Here is a 19813-nt window from a genome sequence, read left to right on the forward strand (position 1 = left end):
TGCTCACCCACTATACCATGTGCACTACCTAAATGTACTGCTACACCTTGTATGGCAAGTGAACAGCATGGCTCCTATAAATGCTACTATTACCTGTAGCTGCTCGGTCCTGGAAAAGGCTCATCTGCAGAGGTCCTGGCTGTTGTATCATCGCAGGTGTAATATTGATAGCTTATCCTAAGGACAGACCATCAATATTAGAAAGATGAATAAATCCTTTAGGACTAGTTGACATGGAGATACATGAACTCCACATGTGTACATTACGTCGCAGATGCCAGGCATTCCGTCGAGGCATTCCACTCGGGATTAGGCCCAAATGAATGGGCCGGAGCCTCGAGCCATGGATGCTGAGACTAACTCAGCCGCGAAATCCATGGCAAGATAGGGCAGCTCGCTTCTTTTTTCCACTACTAGCTAGTGGAAAAAAGAAGCGAGCGGCTCCCATTGAAGTCTTTGGGGCAATTTTTGGCAGCGCATTTTGTGGCAGAATCTGTCTCAAATGTCAGTGTGAACGAGCCCCTAAAGTGGTTGTCCAGGAAGTGGAGTGGGTGGGAAGTGTAAAATCAAAAACAAATAAATAAAAAAGCATACTCATCTGTCCAGTGTCCATTCGGTCTCATGCTGGCGCCTCCTTGCTGGGAGTCCTGCGCCTCATGTGATTGCTGAGACTAGTTAGGCACAGAATTTCCAGAAATGACAGGGCGACTAAAGTTAAAAACATGTCGGGAGACATGCTGCTCACCCACCACACGATGTGCACCACTACAGTACCTACAGTACCAGAGCTGCAACCGCAACAGTTGTGACAGGCGGGTTTTGACCCAAGAGTGACGCAGCTCACCGCGTCACTCTCGGTGCCAAAACCCGCTATACTGCCCCCCGTGTGAAATAGCCCTTACCATTACCTGTAGCCACTCTGTCCTGGAAGAGCTGATCTGCAGAGGTCCTGACTGTTGTATCATAACAGATGTAATATTGATGGCCTATCCTAAGGACAGACCATCAATATTAGAAAGATAGATAAATCATTGAGGGTAAGTTCACACGGGTTTTTTTGGACCTCAGGTTCCAATCCAGAAACCGGGGAGTTGCGACTGAAAGCCGGTGCACTGCACCGGTATCCAGCCACGCACTCTGCTCCGGATTAGGCCCAAATGAATGGGCCTAGTCCGGAGGAGGGTGTGTCTTCAGGCCGTATCGCGAGGCACAAGCCAGCTCCCGGAAAAAGCTCCTGAGCGGCTCCCATTGATTTCAATGGGAGATGTCTGTTTTGGTCAGGACTTTGAGGCAAATACGGCCTCAAAATCCTGACCAAAAAACTCAGTGTGAACTTACTCTTAGGGTAAGTTCACATGGTTTTTTTTGGAACGGAACCAAAATATGGGTAGCTGCGACTGGATGCTGGTGCTCCGGATTAGGCCCAAATGAATGGGCCTAGTAGGGAGACAGTGTCTGCAGGCGGATATCGCGAGGCGAATCTGCCTGAAAGAATGAGCATTTCACTTATTTTTCCAGCTCCCGGAAAAAAAGAACTGACCGGCTCCCATTGATTTTAATGGGAGCCGTCTATTTGGTCAGGATTTTGAGGAGGATACGGCCTCAAAATCCTGACCAAAAAACCCCGTGTGAACTTACCCTTAAAGATTTGTCCAGGAGCAACCCATATGCTGGGCGGGAGGTGGAAAATAAATAAAAAATAAATAAAAAGCACATTCACCTGTCCCCGTTGCTCTGTTGTCCGCCACCAGTGTCCATTCAGTCTCGTGCTGGTGCCTCCTTGCTGAGAGTCCTGCACCGCATGTGATTGTTGAGACCAATTAGGTACAGGATTTCCAGAAATAAGGACGAGACTGAACAGACACAGGTGGGACAATGGGGTGCTGGGACAAAAGCTCAATGAAAAACACTGTGGAAAAAATACATTGTGATTCAATGCAATTTTTTTTCCACAGTGTTTTTTTTAGCTGCGTCTCACTGTTGGATAAGGCCTAACACAGCGTCCTGCAGCAAAAAAGCGGTCCCCGGCGGCAACACATCAGCTTTTCCCCCCTGCGCTTTTTGCAGAAATTCTGCAGAGCTTTCCTCTGAGGACTTTCTGCTTCCTTTATACCTATAGGGACACTATAGGTGATTCTGTAGGTATAAGTGACATGCTGCGATTTCCAAAACCGCAAAAGTGTGTATTTTTCTGCAATGTGTGGATGGGATTACACACACTATATACCTACACACTGATAGATATACACTCATATATACTCACACATATATAATAACATATATACATTTATATAAATTCATATACCATATATAAGTTAAATATATACTTATATGAATGTATGAATACTATATATACTCACATATATACATACACTCACAAATACAGGTATTGTATACATACCTGTATACAATCATACAGTATTCACACAGTATACAAGTCACATACTTTAACTCTTAAGTACTATCATGGTGTCTATCATAATGATATGTGTATGGTAGTGGTGTATGACAGACACCATGATAGTACTTAAGGGTTAAACAAATATAAACATATACATATTAATTATTACATTACATTTACCAAAAAAAAAAAGAAAAATTAAAAGAATATACTCACATTTATGAAGAATGAAGTGCAGCATGCCTGTAGACTGTTCCTGTCCCCACACTGTGCGATGTAAGGGATAAGCGATGACTCACTGCTGGGAGGGGGAGGGGGGGGAATTCCGGGCTGCACAGAGAGTTGGAGGATCACGATAGGGGAAGCTGCAGCTGCTGCACAGGGTGTCCTCCTTTCCTTGTATTAATAGGGAAAATATAACACTGGCAAGAGGCCCCTGTGTAAGTGTCAGGGTCCTGGGAAACTGCCAGCAGCTGACCATCTTTAATCATTCAAGTGCTGCCGGCAGCCTGGGGCCCCGAGGTTACAGATCCGGCCCCAGACCACTATCAGTTCTCAGTTTGTCAATGCAAATGCATTGGCCAGGGGCCCGAACCGACCTCTGACATCCCGATCGGGCCCCTGGTCAATGCATCTGCACTGGGAAAACGAGGACTGATAGTCAAGGCTCGGGGCCCACCGGGGGATTCCCCGGTTCCCCGGAGGGCCAGTCTGACCCTGTGTGTACCCATACCGTCTCCTAGCACAGTAACAATAACTGTGTGTGTTTCCATACCGTCTCCTAGCGCAGTAACAATAACTGCATGTGTTCCCATACCATCTCCTAGCACAGTAACAATAACTGCATGTGTACCCATCCCGTCTCCTAACGCAATAAAAATAACAGTATGTGTACACATACCATCTCCTAACTGCACGTGTACCCATTCTGTCTCCTAGAGCCTTAACAATAACTGTGCACGTACCCATACTGTCACATAACTACTATTCAAAAAGTTATGATACATGAATACTGATATATAATAAAATACATATGCACTAAGAACTAAACGGATACAACTTTGGATGCAAAAAAAAAAAAATGGGACTTAAAGGGATTTTACCACCTTCTCCAAGCATATTGAACTGCTACCAAAGAGCATATTACAGTGATAATTAACATGCTTTTATTGTATATGTCACTTTTGTAGACTTGCATAAAAACAACTTTGAAATCTGATGTACATGAGCTGGTTGGTGCACTCGCAGAGGGCCTTCATTTCCCTGGACCACTCAAACCCCTGCCACCTATTTCTTGCACCATTCCCTGCCGTTGGAGTTCACCATCCTCATCATCTGTGCTACTTGTGAAACAATATCAATGCTCTAAGTGCTGAGTTTATTCCCAGTGCACCTGCCAAAGTTGTTTTTCCATAAATCTTCAAAAGCTGCATACATACATATCAAGTTTCTGACTGTAATGTGCTTTGTAATACAATGGTGGCAGCTGGATATGCTTGGGTTAAGTAGGACAAGTAGGACAATAACAGTCCAATCGTAAATATAGCAATTCCTCGCAGAATGTGATGAGTCTACTTTGAACAGCATCTTTCAGCTTCTTTTATGTCTGTTTCAGTTTCTTTCATACATAATACCATAGCGAGGAATAAAGCTATACATGTAAAACTCTCAGAATTAAGTCATATGTCTACCGGAAGACAAGACAGAATAAATTACTCCATCACATTCTCAAGAATGTTCTTGTTGCTGTTTTTCTTAATGCAAAATAAATTTACGTGCCGAATGGATTTCATGGATGAGATATAAAATAAAGGTATTGTATGTGTGCTTCTCCATAGACTGATGCATTAGCCACATGGAGTGGTCTGAAAAGGCCATCCCTTAATGTGCTTTGTAGTGCTTCTTCTACTGAAAACCATAATTGCTTGGAAAGTGCATCAAAGTCAATCTCTGTATATGGCAATTGTTGTCTTTTTTTATGTTTGGAGTGCTTGTTCACATCATTCTAGAATAAGAAAACAAGCTGTTAGAAAAGTAAAGAAAAAAAAAGAAGGCTCTAAAATGAGGTGCTAAAACGTTATCCATTGTGATTATAGACGGCAAATGTTGCATATTCTGTAAGGAAGGGATTTACGGGCTGACTTCACCAATGTTCCTATAACTAAGTCACTCGGTAATACCCAAATCCACAGATAAAGGTAAAAATCATTAGCCAATACAAAAAGAAAGATTAAAAATAAAACATAACTTTTAATTGCAGAATAAAAAAATCTATGACTCCATATAATAGCAAAAAGCCTACGCGTTTCAGGAGCAAAGTCCTTTACTCATGGCATGAGTGAGGGACTTTGCTCCTGAAACGTATCGGATGGAGTCATAGATTTTTTATTCTGCAATTAAAGGTTATGTTTTATTTTTAATCTTTTTTTTTTTTTGTATGGGCTAATGATTTTTACCTTTATCTTTTCTTCTAGCCTCAAGTCCAAATCTCTTTTTGCGCACCTTGTTTTTCCTTATAATATGGATCCAGGATAGTAAACAGACAGGTGAGCTGTTTGGAACATTTTTCTTGCCTTTAGTAAAACCCGGGTGCTTTGGACTTTGGCATGAGTAAGGGATTTTGCTCCTGAAATGCGTAGGATTTTTTATACCATACCTAAGGAGTCATACATTTTTTTAGTCTGCAATTAAAAGTTATGTTTTATTTTTAATCTTTTTTTGTATTGGGTGTTGATTTTTACTTTTATCTGAGGATTTCTTTGAGCCTCAATTCTGCAACTCTTTTCGTGCACCTTGTTTTTCCTGGATCCAGGATAGTAGACATATGCCTGAGCTTTTTTCTTGCCTTTAGTAAAACCCAAGTGCTTTGGACTTTGAAAGTGCTGAAATATCAGCTCGCAGATCCTGCTTAAAGGGATTCTACCATTAAATCAACTTTTTTTTCTAATTACCATGTTGGAATAGCCTTAAGAAAGGCTATTCGTCTCCTACCTTTAGATGTGGTCTCTGTCGCGGCATTCCTTAGAAATACCAGTACTTACCGGTATGCTAATGAGGTCTCAGCAGCAATGGGGGCGTCCTTCTTCTCCATCTGCCTCCTCCCCTTGTCTGTCATCTTCTTTCTTCATGTCTGACGCCTGCGCAGTTGGCTCTGACAGCGAGGCTCTGTTAGAGCCGACTGCGCATGCTCAGTAAGGTCCGTACAGCCCTCCGACGCCTGGATGAGTTCACTCGCACGTCGGAGGGCTGTACGGACCTTATTGAGCATGCACAGTCCACTCTAACAGGGTCTCAGAGCCGACTGCGCAGGCGTCAGACATGACGAAGAAAGAAGACGACAGACAAAGGGAGGAGGCAGATGAAGAAGAAGGACGCCCCCATTGCTGCCGAGACCTCATTAGCATACCGGTAAGTACCGGTATTTCTAAGGAACGGCGCGACGGAGACCACATCTAAAGGTAGGAGACGAATAGCCTTTCTTAAAAAAAAAAAAGTTGCTTTAATGGTAGAATCCCTTTAAACTGTTAAAGTACCGGTAGTTTTTTATCATATTTTATAATAGTACATGTATTGAGATCGCACGAGAACTAGAAAGGTTGAGCTTACAAATGCAATAAATACAGTAAAAATACTGGTTGTAGACTTCGTAATATTTTGCTATAGATTTTAAAGTTATTTTCCCTATATGATTTTGAAAATCTAAAAAGCCATGAAAAGCACCAACGGAAACACATCAAAAAGTCAAAATAGTGCGTGAATAGTCTTTGACTTACTTCAAATTCAATGGAAGTTTAGAAGTCTATTTTGCAGTTTGATATTCCGACAGAACCCTACTGATACATGAGTATCTCTAAGTATTAAACAATATTGAGCAGCCGTATCAATCAAGCACAATAACAATACTTGAAAATGCAGCTCGAGATAGACTAACACGTAATTTACTTGAATATTGTGTTTTCTCTGCTACTGAACTAGCTCATTTGTCTTTGTTCTGCTTCTATACCTTTCAATTTTGATGTGGAACAGAGAGCAGCATATTTTTGTGCTAAAAACATTAAATGTACCCAGCTGCTAGAAAGAAATGTTTTGGATAATATGCAAAGCAGAGCGAATAAGTATTTTAAGGCAAAGTGTATTTCTGCAGCAGTGCATAAATGTAAAAAATATTAATTTATTTTACATTTTATCTCAATTGCACCGTCCACACTTCAACAATTTTAGAAAGCTGGCAGAAAAACCTGGATTTGTCTGTTTTGCTGTCTTATATTTTAAATAATGCGCAGCCACATTTGTTTCTGTATTTAACATAATGCTTATTTAATTACATCTGATTCTTCATATTATATATGCAAAATGCTTGGCAAATGTGTTACAAAATGGGCAATCTGAACTACCAGTGTTGTATGACATTGTTCAGATGTCCAAAAAAAATTAAAAATTTATGTAGATTGTAATGTAGACTCTTTTTTTTTATACTGCATATTAATAGTTACAAAGTGTCCCCAAAACAATTGCAGAATTGCAGTATTTTCCCATTAACCTGCACTAAAAATGAATAAAACTAATCCATGACTTTAAGGCAATAGAAAAAGAGCAGAAAGGTTGAAATACTGCAGTCTTTATATTAATATTTAAGACAAGAGGGACGTATGAACAAGAAGGCGTTCAGCCGATGCCCTTATGGGTGGTGCTCTACGTCTCATAAATAGAATGCACAGATATCTCAAAAAGTAGAAAAATAAGCGGGGACACTCACCCAGGGTGTACTTCAAAAAGATCCTTTATTTCATCATTGCTAAAAACAGGGCACAGGGATAGAGGGATGCATATTACAAAGCAGGCCTGCCCACATCCCAGACTTCATATCTGCAGACGAGAAGAGGAAACTCTACATCCTACTGGGAGAAGAAGAGGCCACTGTGGAGATCGCTGCCCAATATGTGTTCAGCTGTCACCAAATAAGAGGAAGATGAGACTCCACAGACTGTTATATTTTTATATAACAAAACACCCGCCCCACCCCCACCTCCCCATATAGCAGTCACCAACGAAGAGGAAGATGAGACTCCACGGACTGTTATACCCCAAACCAACTGCCCCGCCCCACCCCACCTCCCCATATAACGGTCACCAACGAAGAGGAAGATGAGACTCCACGGACTGTTATACCCCAAACCACCCACCCCACCCCCACCACTCACCCACCCGAGTCCAACTCCCCCCCCCACACACACACACACACAATTTACTAGCTTTGGCAATGCCAAATATCTATTCGGACGTGCCAATAAAGCTTTTTTTTATTTGATTTGATTTGATTTGATGCTCACCCAATTCATCATTAGCTGAATTGATATCTCAGACCATTTTCTGTATTGGGAGACATCAGGGAATGGAGTTTAAGGCAGCCTTTGGACCAGAGCTCAAGGAATCATGGAAATAGACTTGACAGGTTGGTTAGAAGGACCAGCTCTGTCCTGGGGAGCCCCCTGGACCCAGTACAGTTGGTGGGTGACAGAAGGATACTGTCTGTGGTGAGCTCCATGCTGGAGAACAACTCCTATCCCATGTATGAGACAGTGACAGCACTAGGCAGTACTGTCAGTGATCGACTGCTTTACCCCAAGTGTGAGAAGGAGCTATCGGAGATCCTTCCTCCCAACCGCGGTCAGGCTGGTCAATCAACATCAGACTAAGCGAAGATCACTCCGCACTGAGAACTAAATGATCTTGAAGTCTTTCCTTTATTTTTAGTTGCTATGACTCCTAGTATCTTTTCTATCTGCTATGAGCTTGTGTGTGTTCTGTTTTTGTAATATATTACTGTATTACCCATGCTGCTGTAGAACACTGCATTTCTCCATGGTGGGACTATTAAAGGATTATTTTATCTTAATTTATCTTATGAAGGCGTGAATTCCTAATTTGATCATGCAGCTATTAGACAATTATACACTTAGTTTACTGGGTAAGGCAATCCCCTTTAATATTAAAATGTCAGTGAAGGTTACAAAATCCTGAAAAAATATTAAAAATAATTTTTTTTTTTTTTTGTATTAGAATCCTTTTCCTTTAAGTAGCTCTCAAAGCTCAATTACAACATGCATTTCTAAATGTAATTCTATACTCAACTTCACTTCAATTAAATATATGAGTGAGAAAAAGAAATGAAAAGTTACGGTAAGTGCAAATTGATCTTTAATGTAAATGAGATTTTTCTAATTCTCTGACATAGAAAATATAAGCTGTCATTCCTAGTGTTATATGCATTCAGTACATCATTACAACAATCATTTTTCATCCACTCATCCGCACGTCACATCTGAGTTACTTACGTCCTCTCATTCCATATCATCAGCTGGAATCATTCTTATCTTAAACCAATCTGCTTATTCTTAAAAAAATACATTTGTATCATTAATTGAACACACCAAGAAAAACTGATACATTGTTATTAGAGATGAGCGAGTAGTACTCGATCGAGTAGGTATTCGATCGAATACTACGGTATTTGAAATACTCGTACTCGATCGAGTACCACTCGCTATTCGAATGTAAAAGTTTGATGCAAAACCAGCATTGATTGGCTGAATGCTATACAGTCGGCCAATCAACGCTGGTTCTTCTCCTACCTTTAGAAGTCTTCTCCGTGCAGCTTCCCCGCGGCGTCTTCCGGCTGTGAATTCAGTCTGGCAGGCATCGGGCCTGGGCAGAGCCGACTGCCCCATAGTGTCCCCTGTACACAGTATCATTGCTCCATAGTGGTCCATGTACACAGTATTATTGCCCCTTAGTGGCCCCTGCACACAGTATTTTGCCCCATTGTGGACACCCATGTACAATTATTATACTATGGGGTCTTTTTAGACCCCAGAGTATAATAATCATTGACCCAGGGGAGGATACAAGCATAAAAAAGACGGTCAGGGTAAGTTCACATGGGGTTTTTTGGTCCGGAACCTAAGGCGGAGGCTGCCTCATATTCCATACCAAAAAACAGGTAGCCGCGACTGAATGCTGATGAACTGCATCGGCATCCAGTCGCGCACTCTGCTCCGGATTAAGCCCAACGAATGGGCCTAGTCGGGAGGAGGGAGTGTCTTCAATCCGAATTGTGAGGCAAATCGGCCTGAAGAATGAGCATATCGCTTCTTTTTCCGGTTTGTTCCAGCTCTCGGAAAAAAGAACTGACCAGCTCCCATTGATTTCAATGGGATCTGTCTTTTTGGTAAGGATTTTGAGGCGGATACGGCCTCAAAATCCTGACCAAAAAACTCTGTGTGAACTTACCCTTACTTACCTCTCCCTGGCTCTGATGCATTCCCTGCTGATGTTAGCCATCTTCAATGACATATGGGACGTCACTTGACCTGGGTCTGCGTCGCGACTCAAAAGGACACAGGCCTCAGCCATGTGACATCAGGTATGTCACCCTAATAGGCCCAAAGCCTGCCTGGAGCTCGGAGAGGTAAGTAGCACTGTTTTTTTATGTTCTCTCACCTCCTGTGGGCCTCCCACTGAGGATATTAATTTTATCTGTGATCCACGAGATCATTGAGGATCTGACAACTGTAGTGCGGGCATGCGCAGTCGGCTCTGCCCAGGCCTGATGCCTGGCAGAGTGAATTCAGATCCAGTCCGACCCTCACTCGTGGACTTGGTAAGTATAATTTGATCGAATGTTGCCCCTGAAACGAGCATTTTCCCCCCATCGACTATAATAGGGTTCGATATTCGATTCGAGTAGTCGAATATTGAGGGGCTACTCGAAACAAATATTGAACCTCGAACATTTTACTGTTCGCTCATCTCTACATATAAGTAATAAATATTGTGGAGAAATGTGCTACAAATGAAACTACTGTATACAATGAAAATAAATAACCCAGTTAAAATAATGAAATGCATAAAATGTATTGAAAACAATGTAAAATGTCATTGTTACAAAATGAGATTAGTGTTATGAATTGTTCCTTCCTCTTTCAAAATGTTCTGTGGTTTATATGTATAATTATCCGAATAACACTGATCATGAGAACCAATCATTTATTTTTCCCTTTCATTGTCAATTCCATGGTCAGACGTGCACTATTGTTCTATTCCCATAGGGCTCTTGAGAGGGCTCTATTCTTGTGATGGCTCAGGGTCCCAACCATAGCACCCCAAGAGATTTAATACTTTTACAGTATCCACTGACTAGATGATAGTCAGTATCCACTGACTAGATGACATCTCTTTATCAGACATGTTATGATGTTTATGAAGAATAATATTGCGGCAAGTCTATGTCTAACAAGCATGATATGCTGCAATGAGGTCAAGCCCTCAGAAGATTCATAGAAGCATCTTTCTTAAGTAATATAAACAACATTTATAAGATAAATGTTCTTAACCTTCTAAAACTAGTATTTAAATACCTTTGCATCTAAAATGCTATTTTGATTTTCTCGGTTTCAACGCATATATTTTTGTCTCCAGGGTCCTGACTAGCCTATATACATATTGAATATTGAAATTCTCAAAATGGGACATATAGGAATATATCACCATTTTTTTCAATTTATTTATTAAAACCAGATATTGAAATAGATATTAACTAGCTTCTGCCCACGACTTCGTCTGCGTGTTGTTGGCGTCGATGATCCGCCTATATTCAGCAAATTGCTGCCATCGATGGTTTGCCTACTCCGGCATTTTGGAAGCTGTCAAGCTGTCCTGCTGCTGACCTTATTCCTCATACCATGGGACGCCATATAATGAGTGTGTTGTTGGTGTTGATGATCCGCCTACTTCGGCATTTCAACAGCTGTCAAGCTGTCCTGCTGCTGAACTTGTTCCTCGTGCTGTGCCCGTGATTGTTCCGGTATCTCAGCAGCTCGCTGGGACGCCACATAATGAGCGTGTTGTTGGCATTGATGATGTGCATGCTCCGGCTTTTTGGCAGCTCTCAAGCTGGTCTGCTGCTGAACTTGTTTCTTGCACTGTTTCTTTTAATTGTTCCAGCATCTCAGCAGCTCGCTGGGACACCATATAATGAGCATGTTGTTGGTGTTGATGATCTCCCTCAGCTCTGCTTTAGGAGAACTCTGTGACTTCTGGCTACTTTCATAGCTCAAATTAGATTTTCTTTTTCCCGTCATGTTGAAAATTTGCAAACTGCCAATTTGGATTAAAGGCGTTTGGACATGTCAGTTTGTCAGCAGTGCCTGGACCAGATCAGATAATATGCAAATGCGTGAACACATACCACAGAGGGTTAGCATGTGTTTACCCAGAGAGATAACAGCCCTGGCTTTCTCAGAAGCTGAGATAAGAGCAGTGTAATATAGTATGTGATTATAAATTCATAACAGTCGTGAAGCCATGTCATTTTCTGGGATAAAAATTACCCTATGTTTTAATCGAGGTTACAATCTATCTATGTGCCAAATTTAATTCAAATCCGTTTAGCCGTTTTTGTGTGATTGAGGAACAAACACACAAACATACAAAAATTCAAATTTATAATAGTAGGATTTGTTTTATTCTATGTACCTTTGTTTCTATTTCTGTACATTATTATGGGGGCTGCCATCTTGCCTGAGCTTCTCCTCTGCTCTGTTAACAGCATTTAGTGACATGTTTTACAGCATAGTCATGGCCAAAGGTAGCAGTAGTCTGGAGCTGTCTCATTGAGGTCTATAGCAGAACTTTCTAGGCATGTTCTGTACAGGGAGAGGAAAAGGGGAAGATACAGTATAACATCATCTGTTGGCAGTAGTAGATGCAATAACAGGTGTTATGTGATGCTATCTCTAAAGGTGTTTACTAGAGATAAGCGAGTAGTATTCGATCGAGTAGGTATTCAATCGAATACTACGGTATTTGAAATACTCGTACTCAATCGAGTACCACTCACTATTCGAATGTAAAAGTTTGATGCAGAACCAGTATTGATTGGCCGAATGCTATACAGTCGGCCAATCAACGCTGGTTCTTCTCCTACCTTTAGAAGTCTTCTCCGTGCAGCTTCCCCGCGGTGTCTTCCGGCTCTGAATTCACTCTTCCAGGCATCGGGCCTGGGCAGAGCCGACTGCGCATGTCCGCTTGTAGTGCGGGCATGCGCAGTCGGCTCTGCCCAGGCCTGATGCCTGGCAGAGTGAATTCAGATCCAGTCCGACCCTCACTCGTGGACTTGGTAAGTATAATTTGATCGAATGTTGCCCCTGAAACGAGCATTTTCCCCCCATCGACTATAATAGGGTTCGATATTCGATTCGAGTAGTCGAATATTGAGGGGCTACTCGAAACAAATATTGAACCTCGAACATTTTACTGTTCGCTCATCTCTACATATAAGTAATAAATATTGTGGAGAAATGTGCTACAAATGAAACTACTGTATACAATGAAAATAAATAACCCAGTTAAAATAATGAAATGCATAAAATGTATTGAAAACAATGTAAAATGTCATTGTTGCAAAATGAGATTAGTGTTATGAATTGTTCCTTCCTCTTTCAAAATGTTCTGTGGTTTATATGTATAATTATCCGAATAACACATTTTCTTCTATTTCTTTTTGTGAAGGTGGATCAGTGAAATACCCACTGAACTCCCCAAGGTGATCATCAATGAAGAATAATTGGTAGGCAAAAGATTAGTATGAAAAGGACCACTGAAAAAAATATTTTCATTAAAAATCATTACATTTTGTTTCTCTGGTTAGTACTTGAATAATTTGAACATATTATTAATATTCTGCTGGGCACAGCGGCGTGCGAGCATATGGAATGATTGCAATCAAAGGAAACCAAAGGGTTTAAGAACATAAAAATAATACTAAGAACTTTAAAATGTGTTAACCATGTAACTAATATAATGACTTGGTGCCGTTTCATACATGAGGTCTTTGAAGTACTGTAAAATGATAGATTTTAATAAAAGCTATATAGATTACATCAACTAGTATTTTACTTGTATATTTGGTTATATCTATTTTGTCTCCTATTTGTAGATTAACCCATTTATGCCTAGAGTTCCATTATTGGAACTGAAAAATATATAACCTTCGGCATAAATGGGTTAATAATCATCACTCTGGACAAAAGGGTATCTCAGTATTATCAGTCATCCTCTATTCACAGGATAGGTAATAACTAGGGTTGAGCCGATCTTGAAATTTCAGGATTGTTTTTAAAATCCGATTTCCAATCATTTTCCATTCGAACCCGATTCCAATTCCGATCCTAATGCTATTCAATGGGATTTTTTTAATAATCGAAGACCAGATTTTAAAAACGATCCTATTTACTACAGAGCATGGAGTCCATAAATTGTTTCAATTTTTGGACTCCACGCTGTGTAGTGATTAAAAAAAATCCCCCGACTACTTAGCCCCCCTGGTGTCCGCTTGCTTGCACAGATCCGCTGCCACTCCCCATTCTTTTCGGTCCGGTCCTCTGTCATTGACATGCCTTCAGAGCGCCGTGTGCTCCCCTACCTCCCTAGGCTAGTGTTAGAGATGATGGGAGTAGGTGGGGCTTGTTGTGGCTTAGGAGAGTCTGGGCAGGGAGACGTGAGTGCATCAATCATGTCTCCCCTCCTAGTACCCGCCCACACTCTCCTAAGCCACAAGTCTCACCTTCTCCCAGCATCTCTAACACTAGTCTAGGGAAGCGGGGGCGCGCAGGGTGCTCTGAAGGCATGTCAATGAGAGAGGACCGGACCAAGAAGAACGGGGAGTGGCAGCGGCATCAGATCTGTGAAGGTAAGTTGAGCGAAGTTTGCAAGTAGATAGATACTATCTACTCTTCTGTTTCCTCCCTGATGTACCTCATATTGGACTCTGCCACGTCTCTATAACTGTACATTGACTTGTCTATCTACTCTTCTGCTTCATCCCTGCTTTACTGTGTACTCAGCTCTACTACATCTGAGATGTAGCAGAGCCGAGTATACGGCACAGCAGGGAGGAAACAGAAGAGTAGTACGCTCCCATAGGAATGAATGGACACAGGGGGTTAAGCGGCCAGACGCCGGCAAAGTCTGCGTGCCGGCCGCTTCCATTCATTCCTATGGGTGTGTGCTATCTGACATGGAAGCTTTTCCCACAATTACTGGCGAGTAGCCAAGCATTGTGGGAAATAACCTCCGACCTCGAACCCGCTGGAAAAGATCTGGATCAGAATTCCGTTTTGCGATCGTGAAATTTACTCAATCGCCGATCGGAAGCTGAACATTTCTGATCCCGATCACTCAACCCTAGTGATAACGGTTTGATCGGTGGGGGTCTAACTGCTGAGACATAAAAAACCATAAGAATGAAGACCTCTGGATAAATGGAGCAGTAGATTGAACCTGCCAATATATGCAACTTCTGGAGACAGTGCTCAGCTTCTCACCAGCAGCTGCATGCATATATGACTTGCTGTTTCATTCATACAGGGCACATGGTACCCTTGTTCTCAAGGTCCACTTGGATCCCAGCAGTCAATCTCCAACCATTTAGATATTTGTAACCTAATAACTTGTAGTTATCTTTATTCTCCAAGGTTTTTCCAGAAGAATAAAATAAATATATGAAATCCAGGGATTTGTCTGGACTGAAGCTGTCTAAGATTTGACTAAGGCAAGCACTTATTTTGGAATAGTTAAAGGTCATACTAAACTTAACATGCCTGTCTTTGTTAGACACTAGATGTTACCAAGAATAGCACTGTGGTTACACAGTTTCAAGAGCTATGGTAACGATATCAAAACATAATACTTTCTATTATATAGAAAAGGAGGCTACCATGACTCCAGTGTAAGCAGAGCTTTTGTGTCACTTTTAGCCGCTCAAATGCCAGTGTGTGAGAGCAGCACAGGACATCCAAACCCTCAAGACCTCCTGCCGCCTCCAACTCAAAGACTACAAAGATGCTAGTCCATGCCCTCATAATCTCCCACTTAGACTACTATAACACCATTCAACATGGACTCCCAGTGAATACTCTCGCCCCCTTCCAGTCCACCTTAAACTGTGCTGCTTGCTTAATACACCTCTCTCCCGTTCTTCATCGTCCATTCCTCTTTGCCAGTCCCTTCACTGGCTACCTGTTGCCCAGTAAATAGAGTTAAAGTTACCAACACTGACATAGAAAGCGATCCACAACCTGTCCCCTCCATATATATCCGACCTAATACCCCGCTACCTGCCCTCACGCATACTCCATTCCTCCAAAGACCTCCTACTCCGCTCTACTCTCATCCGCTCCTCACACTACTCTCTCCAAGATTTCTCTTGTGCATTCCCCATACTCTGGAACTCATTATCAAGTCACATAAGAATGACCCACACAATCACAGGCTTCAAGAAAGCCCTGAAGTCTCACCTATTCAGGAAGGCCTACAACCCCCTATATAAATAACACTATTGTCACTACACCACCATCTGAACAGTCTCTACCCTCACCTTCTGTGTCTATCCTTCTTCCCTCATAGATTGTAAGCTCTTGTGGGCAGGTCCCTCTACCCCACTGTGCCAGTCGGTCAGTGTTAGTATTACATTTTTTTTGTATATTTATATGGAATTAATGGTGCTATATCAATAAATAATAATAATAATACTGAAGAGGTGGTTATTGTATTGTGGATAACTATTAGCATTACTCTTGCTTGCATTGTTATAGTCTAACTGTTTCTAATGCAACTCTGTAGCTGATGTTATGGGAATTATTGTAATGCATGGGATGAAGACTGTAACATGATAGGCACATTTGTAGGAACCACTGTCAAGGTATTGCTGTGAGGCTCTTACTGTGCTGACACTATTTTTCAGACTGTGACATAGACTCCAATATACTGTATATTTTTTTATACTTAATCCCTACCTTTTTACGGCACAATATGAAAATTAAAAGGGTGATCCGAAACCCTCACCCCTTCAAAACTAATATTGGTATTGTACATATTAGGGGAATGTATCAACTTTATACATTAGTCTTGATTCACATTGCATAAAAGTAGCGATGTGGCTAATTTATTAGAAGACTCGTGCCATTTAATACAATGGGTACATCACTGGTCAGAAACTCAAATGTATTGCAATAACTGCTGTATGTTATAATAAATCTGCTAGTCCATGCAATCCATTTCACTTTCATTAATACCCCCCCCCCCATTTTCAGAAAATTTGCCTAATTTCCAAAATCATATCAGAAGCAATGCTTGCCTCCTAGTGGTCAGAGTAGTAGGACTGCAGTGCCTATAATTTCAGTCTTTTATAAGCATAGCACGCTGGTTCCCAATCTGTTCCTTACATCACTACCATTTCATTATATTGTGACATCTGAATTTTTTACGATGCAACAGCTCTGACATAGTATCGACATTTTGCAGATTACCCGATCAGTGGTTTTTCCTGCGTGATATGGTGCAGTTTAGTATAGCGGCATGCCTTGAAAACCCTAACAGTGAAAAGTCATTGGACAGTCAGGGGTTACATTTTCTTCTTATTGAATTATGCTGTGCTATAGCTATAGTTTTAAGTTGTACTTCATCATTCTCCAGTAAAGGCCTTGTGGACCTTATTGACGTTAAGCTTTCATTATAGACAATACATTACACTGGGAATCTGAGAAAACACATGGAAAAGTACTAGTCTTGTCGTGAAGTTTGCATAAAATGTTTTTTATGAGATGCTGATGAACCACTTGAATTGTAAATTACCTATTCTAAATCTGAGGCACTTCATTATCTGCACATCATCCAATCAAGAAAGCCATTAAAGGATCATTTTAGCACTTCAGAATTATTTGGCTTGGGTAGATAAGATAGCTGGTATTGTTTTGTAACTTTGTATTTGCATGACCAATAAACTACATTTTATCTTAACTTTCCGTCTTTCTGATTTCAATCAGTTAAGTTCTAAAATCAAATAATATTTAAAACCACATGAAACATGTTACTGGAACGGTGTGACGCCAATGTTATATTACAGAGCAATTGTAGCCAAAATGTAAAAAATGACCTTTCATTAGTGAATCAGAAGAGGATGTTACTATGAAAGAAGCAGCTCTGGGCGATGTTCTGCCGGGAAACCTTGACTTATGGCAGTCATGGGGATGTTTTTTGACAGGTACCACCTACCTAATGTTACAGACCAATTCCACTGTAATGCTCTAATTCAACTTCAGCAGGATAATGCCCTGTCACCTGGTTTTCAGGAACATTACAGAGTTCATGGCGTTGACTTGGCCTCCTAATTCCTCCGGCCTAATTTAGGTTGAAGCCCCACATTGCAGAAACACAGCTTTTTTGTTGTTGTAGATTTTGTTGCAGGTTTTTGAGCCAAAGGCAGGAGTGGATTGAGTGAAACGTAGAAATATAAAAGCTTTCTATATATTCCCCATTCCTTTTGTATCCATTCTTGGCTTTGGCTCAAAAAACCGCAGCAATCTGCAACAAAAAAAAGTTGCGTTTCCACGATGTGAGGCCTTAGCCTTAATCAAATATCTGTACGATGTGCTTGCTCACAGCATGCTCCCATAGAAATGAATGAAAGCGGCCGGCACACGGGGGGGGAGGGGGGGTTAAGCGGCTGGCCGCTGGCAAAGTCTGCGTGCCAGGTGCTTCCATTCATTTCTACGGGAGCATGCTGTTCGGATCGGCTGATCTGAACAGTGTTCGCTCATCTCTATTTAATACATATCTGTCAATAGCATTCATAAGCAGTGGCCTAACTAGGAATGGTGCCTTCATCAGGCACCAAAAATAAAAGAAATTATTTCTGAGGAATGATGGGGGCAAGAGAAAAAATTCCAATTGTTCCAGAAGCAGTGGGGAGGCACCTATTAATAGATGTAAAGACTTGGAAATAAGAAGAATTTTTTTCATTACAACCAGCCACTTGAATTAGGTGCAGTGCCATGAGTTCCAACTCAAAAAATCCAAGAAGTGTTTTTTTAATCTTTAGTTTAATCCTCTTATGATTTTCCACTAACGCCTTCTGAGATTTTGCATTCCTTTAAGTCCCAGCTTTTTATATTCAATGATTAAAGATTTTCCGAGCAAGCACTTACAAAGATTGATATGGTTGTGTCATAACTGCAAAGACATGAATCTCCATAATTGGAAGTCAACAAAATCATTGTGGGGAAATTAATCAAACTTCCTTCTACAATACAAATGTAAATGAAATTTCGGTTTCATTTAAAGTTCTGTTTTTGTCACTGAGAAAACGGTTTCTTTTCTGTTAAACAATTATCTCTTGCTAGTTTGTTTTACTATGTGCGATAGGCAAAATAACCCTCCCAATATCAATGTTGTGTTTATTTGTGTTTGTTTGAGCGGATAAATCACTTTTCTAATGTAAAATAAACACTTTAATACAATTTAAATGTGTTACTTTTTATTGTGATATAGATTTTACAGAATTGATTCACCATGTCTGAGATTCTCAACACATTCTATTCATATTTTTCTCATAATTTTTCTTAAATGGGATTTTGTTTGATTCTGTTTGGTGGTCAGAGCTCTGTTTTCCTTGTACAGGAATATAACAAATAATACTGCATTTTGGGGAAGAAGAAAGCAGATCTAAAATTAAGCCTCACTTTAGGGTAAAGCCCCATGCTAGGGGAAAGATACTTTATTGTTGCAGATTTTGCTGCAGTGTTTTGAACCAAAGCCATTTCTGAATTGAGCACAAAGGAGAAGGATAAGAACTTCCTTATATTTTCCATTCCTCTAGTAGCCATCCTGGGTTTGGCTCAAAAAACGCAACACCTTTCTGCAACATAGGGCCTTACACTTTGAGGCCACAGCCCAACATGGCATAAACACTGCGGTTTGGAAAACAATGTGGCTTTTTACACTTATTGCAAAGTGAATGAGATTCTAGCGAATCCTATCCAAACATTGTGGAATATATGCACAGCAATTTCCAAAACTGTTGTAGTTTTTGAAATGTCAGCATGTCAATTATACCTACAGAAAAGCTGGCGATTTCCCTATAGGTATAATTGAAGCAGAACGTCCACAGAGGAAACTTGTGCACTGCCTCCACTGTTATTCCTGCATTGCTTTTTGCTGGGGTTTGCTATGTGGGGTCTTAGCCTAAGGCTATCTCCACCTTTTAAACTCATATGGTTATTAGCTCCAAATGTCTGTCTTAATACATTTCTTTGTATATCTTTCTTATGGGGCGAGCTTTGTCTTTCTCATATATACAGCAATACAAGCCTCCACAAGATGGAACGCAGGGGTTTAGTACAGTACATAATGTTATTATTGAGTGTCATGCATATACAGTGTACGACAGTAAGTATTCTCTGGTGGTGGCTGCATGCATCCAACATGTTACTTATTAAAGGGGTTGTCTGCTTTCCCCACCAAATTTTCTGAATGTAATAAGCTGATGTGTCATTTATGACATAGAGAGCTGTACTC

General features: G+C 40.9%; 1 protein-coding gene across 1 annotated transcript in view; it reads left to right on the forward strand.

Moving 5' to 3' along the window:
• Positions 1–13055, forward strand: part of LOC142197305 (proton-coupled folate transporter-like) — a 150822-nt gene extending 137767 nt beyond the window's left edge. Inside the window, exon 7 of the mRNA XM_075267497.1 lies at positions 12971–13055. Coding sequence (XP_075123598.1) covers positions 12971–13025 — 55 coding nt within the window. The 3' untranslated portion in view covers positions 13026–13055. The remainder of the gene's footprint in view (positions 1–12970) is intronic.
• Positions 13056–19813: the final 6758 nt, after the last annotated feature.

This window comes from Leptodactylus fuscus, chromosome 3, assembly GCF_031893055.1.
Source record: "Leptodactylus fuscus isolate aLepFus1 chromosome 3, aLepFus1.hap2, whole genome shotgun sequence".
Classification (NCBI taxonomy): Eukaryota; Metazoa; Chordata; class Amphibia; order Anura; family Leptodactylidae; genus Leptodactylus; species Leptodactylus fuscus.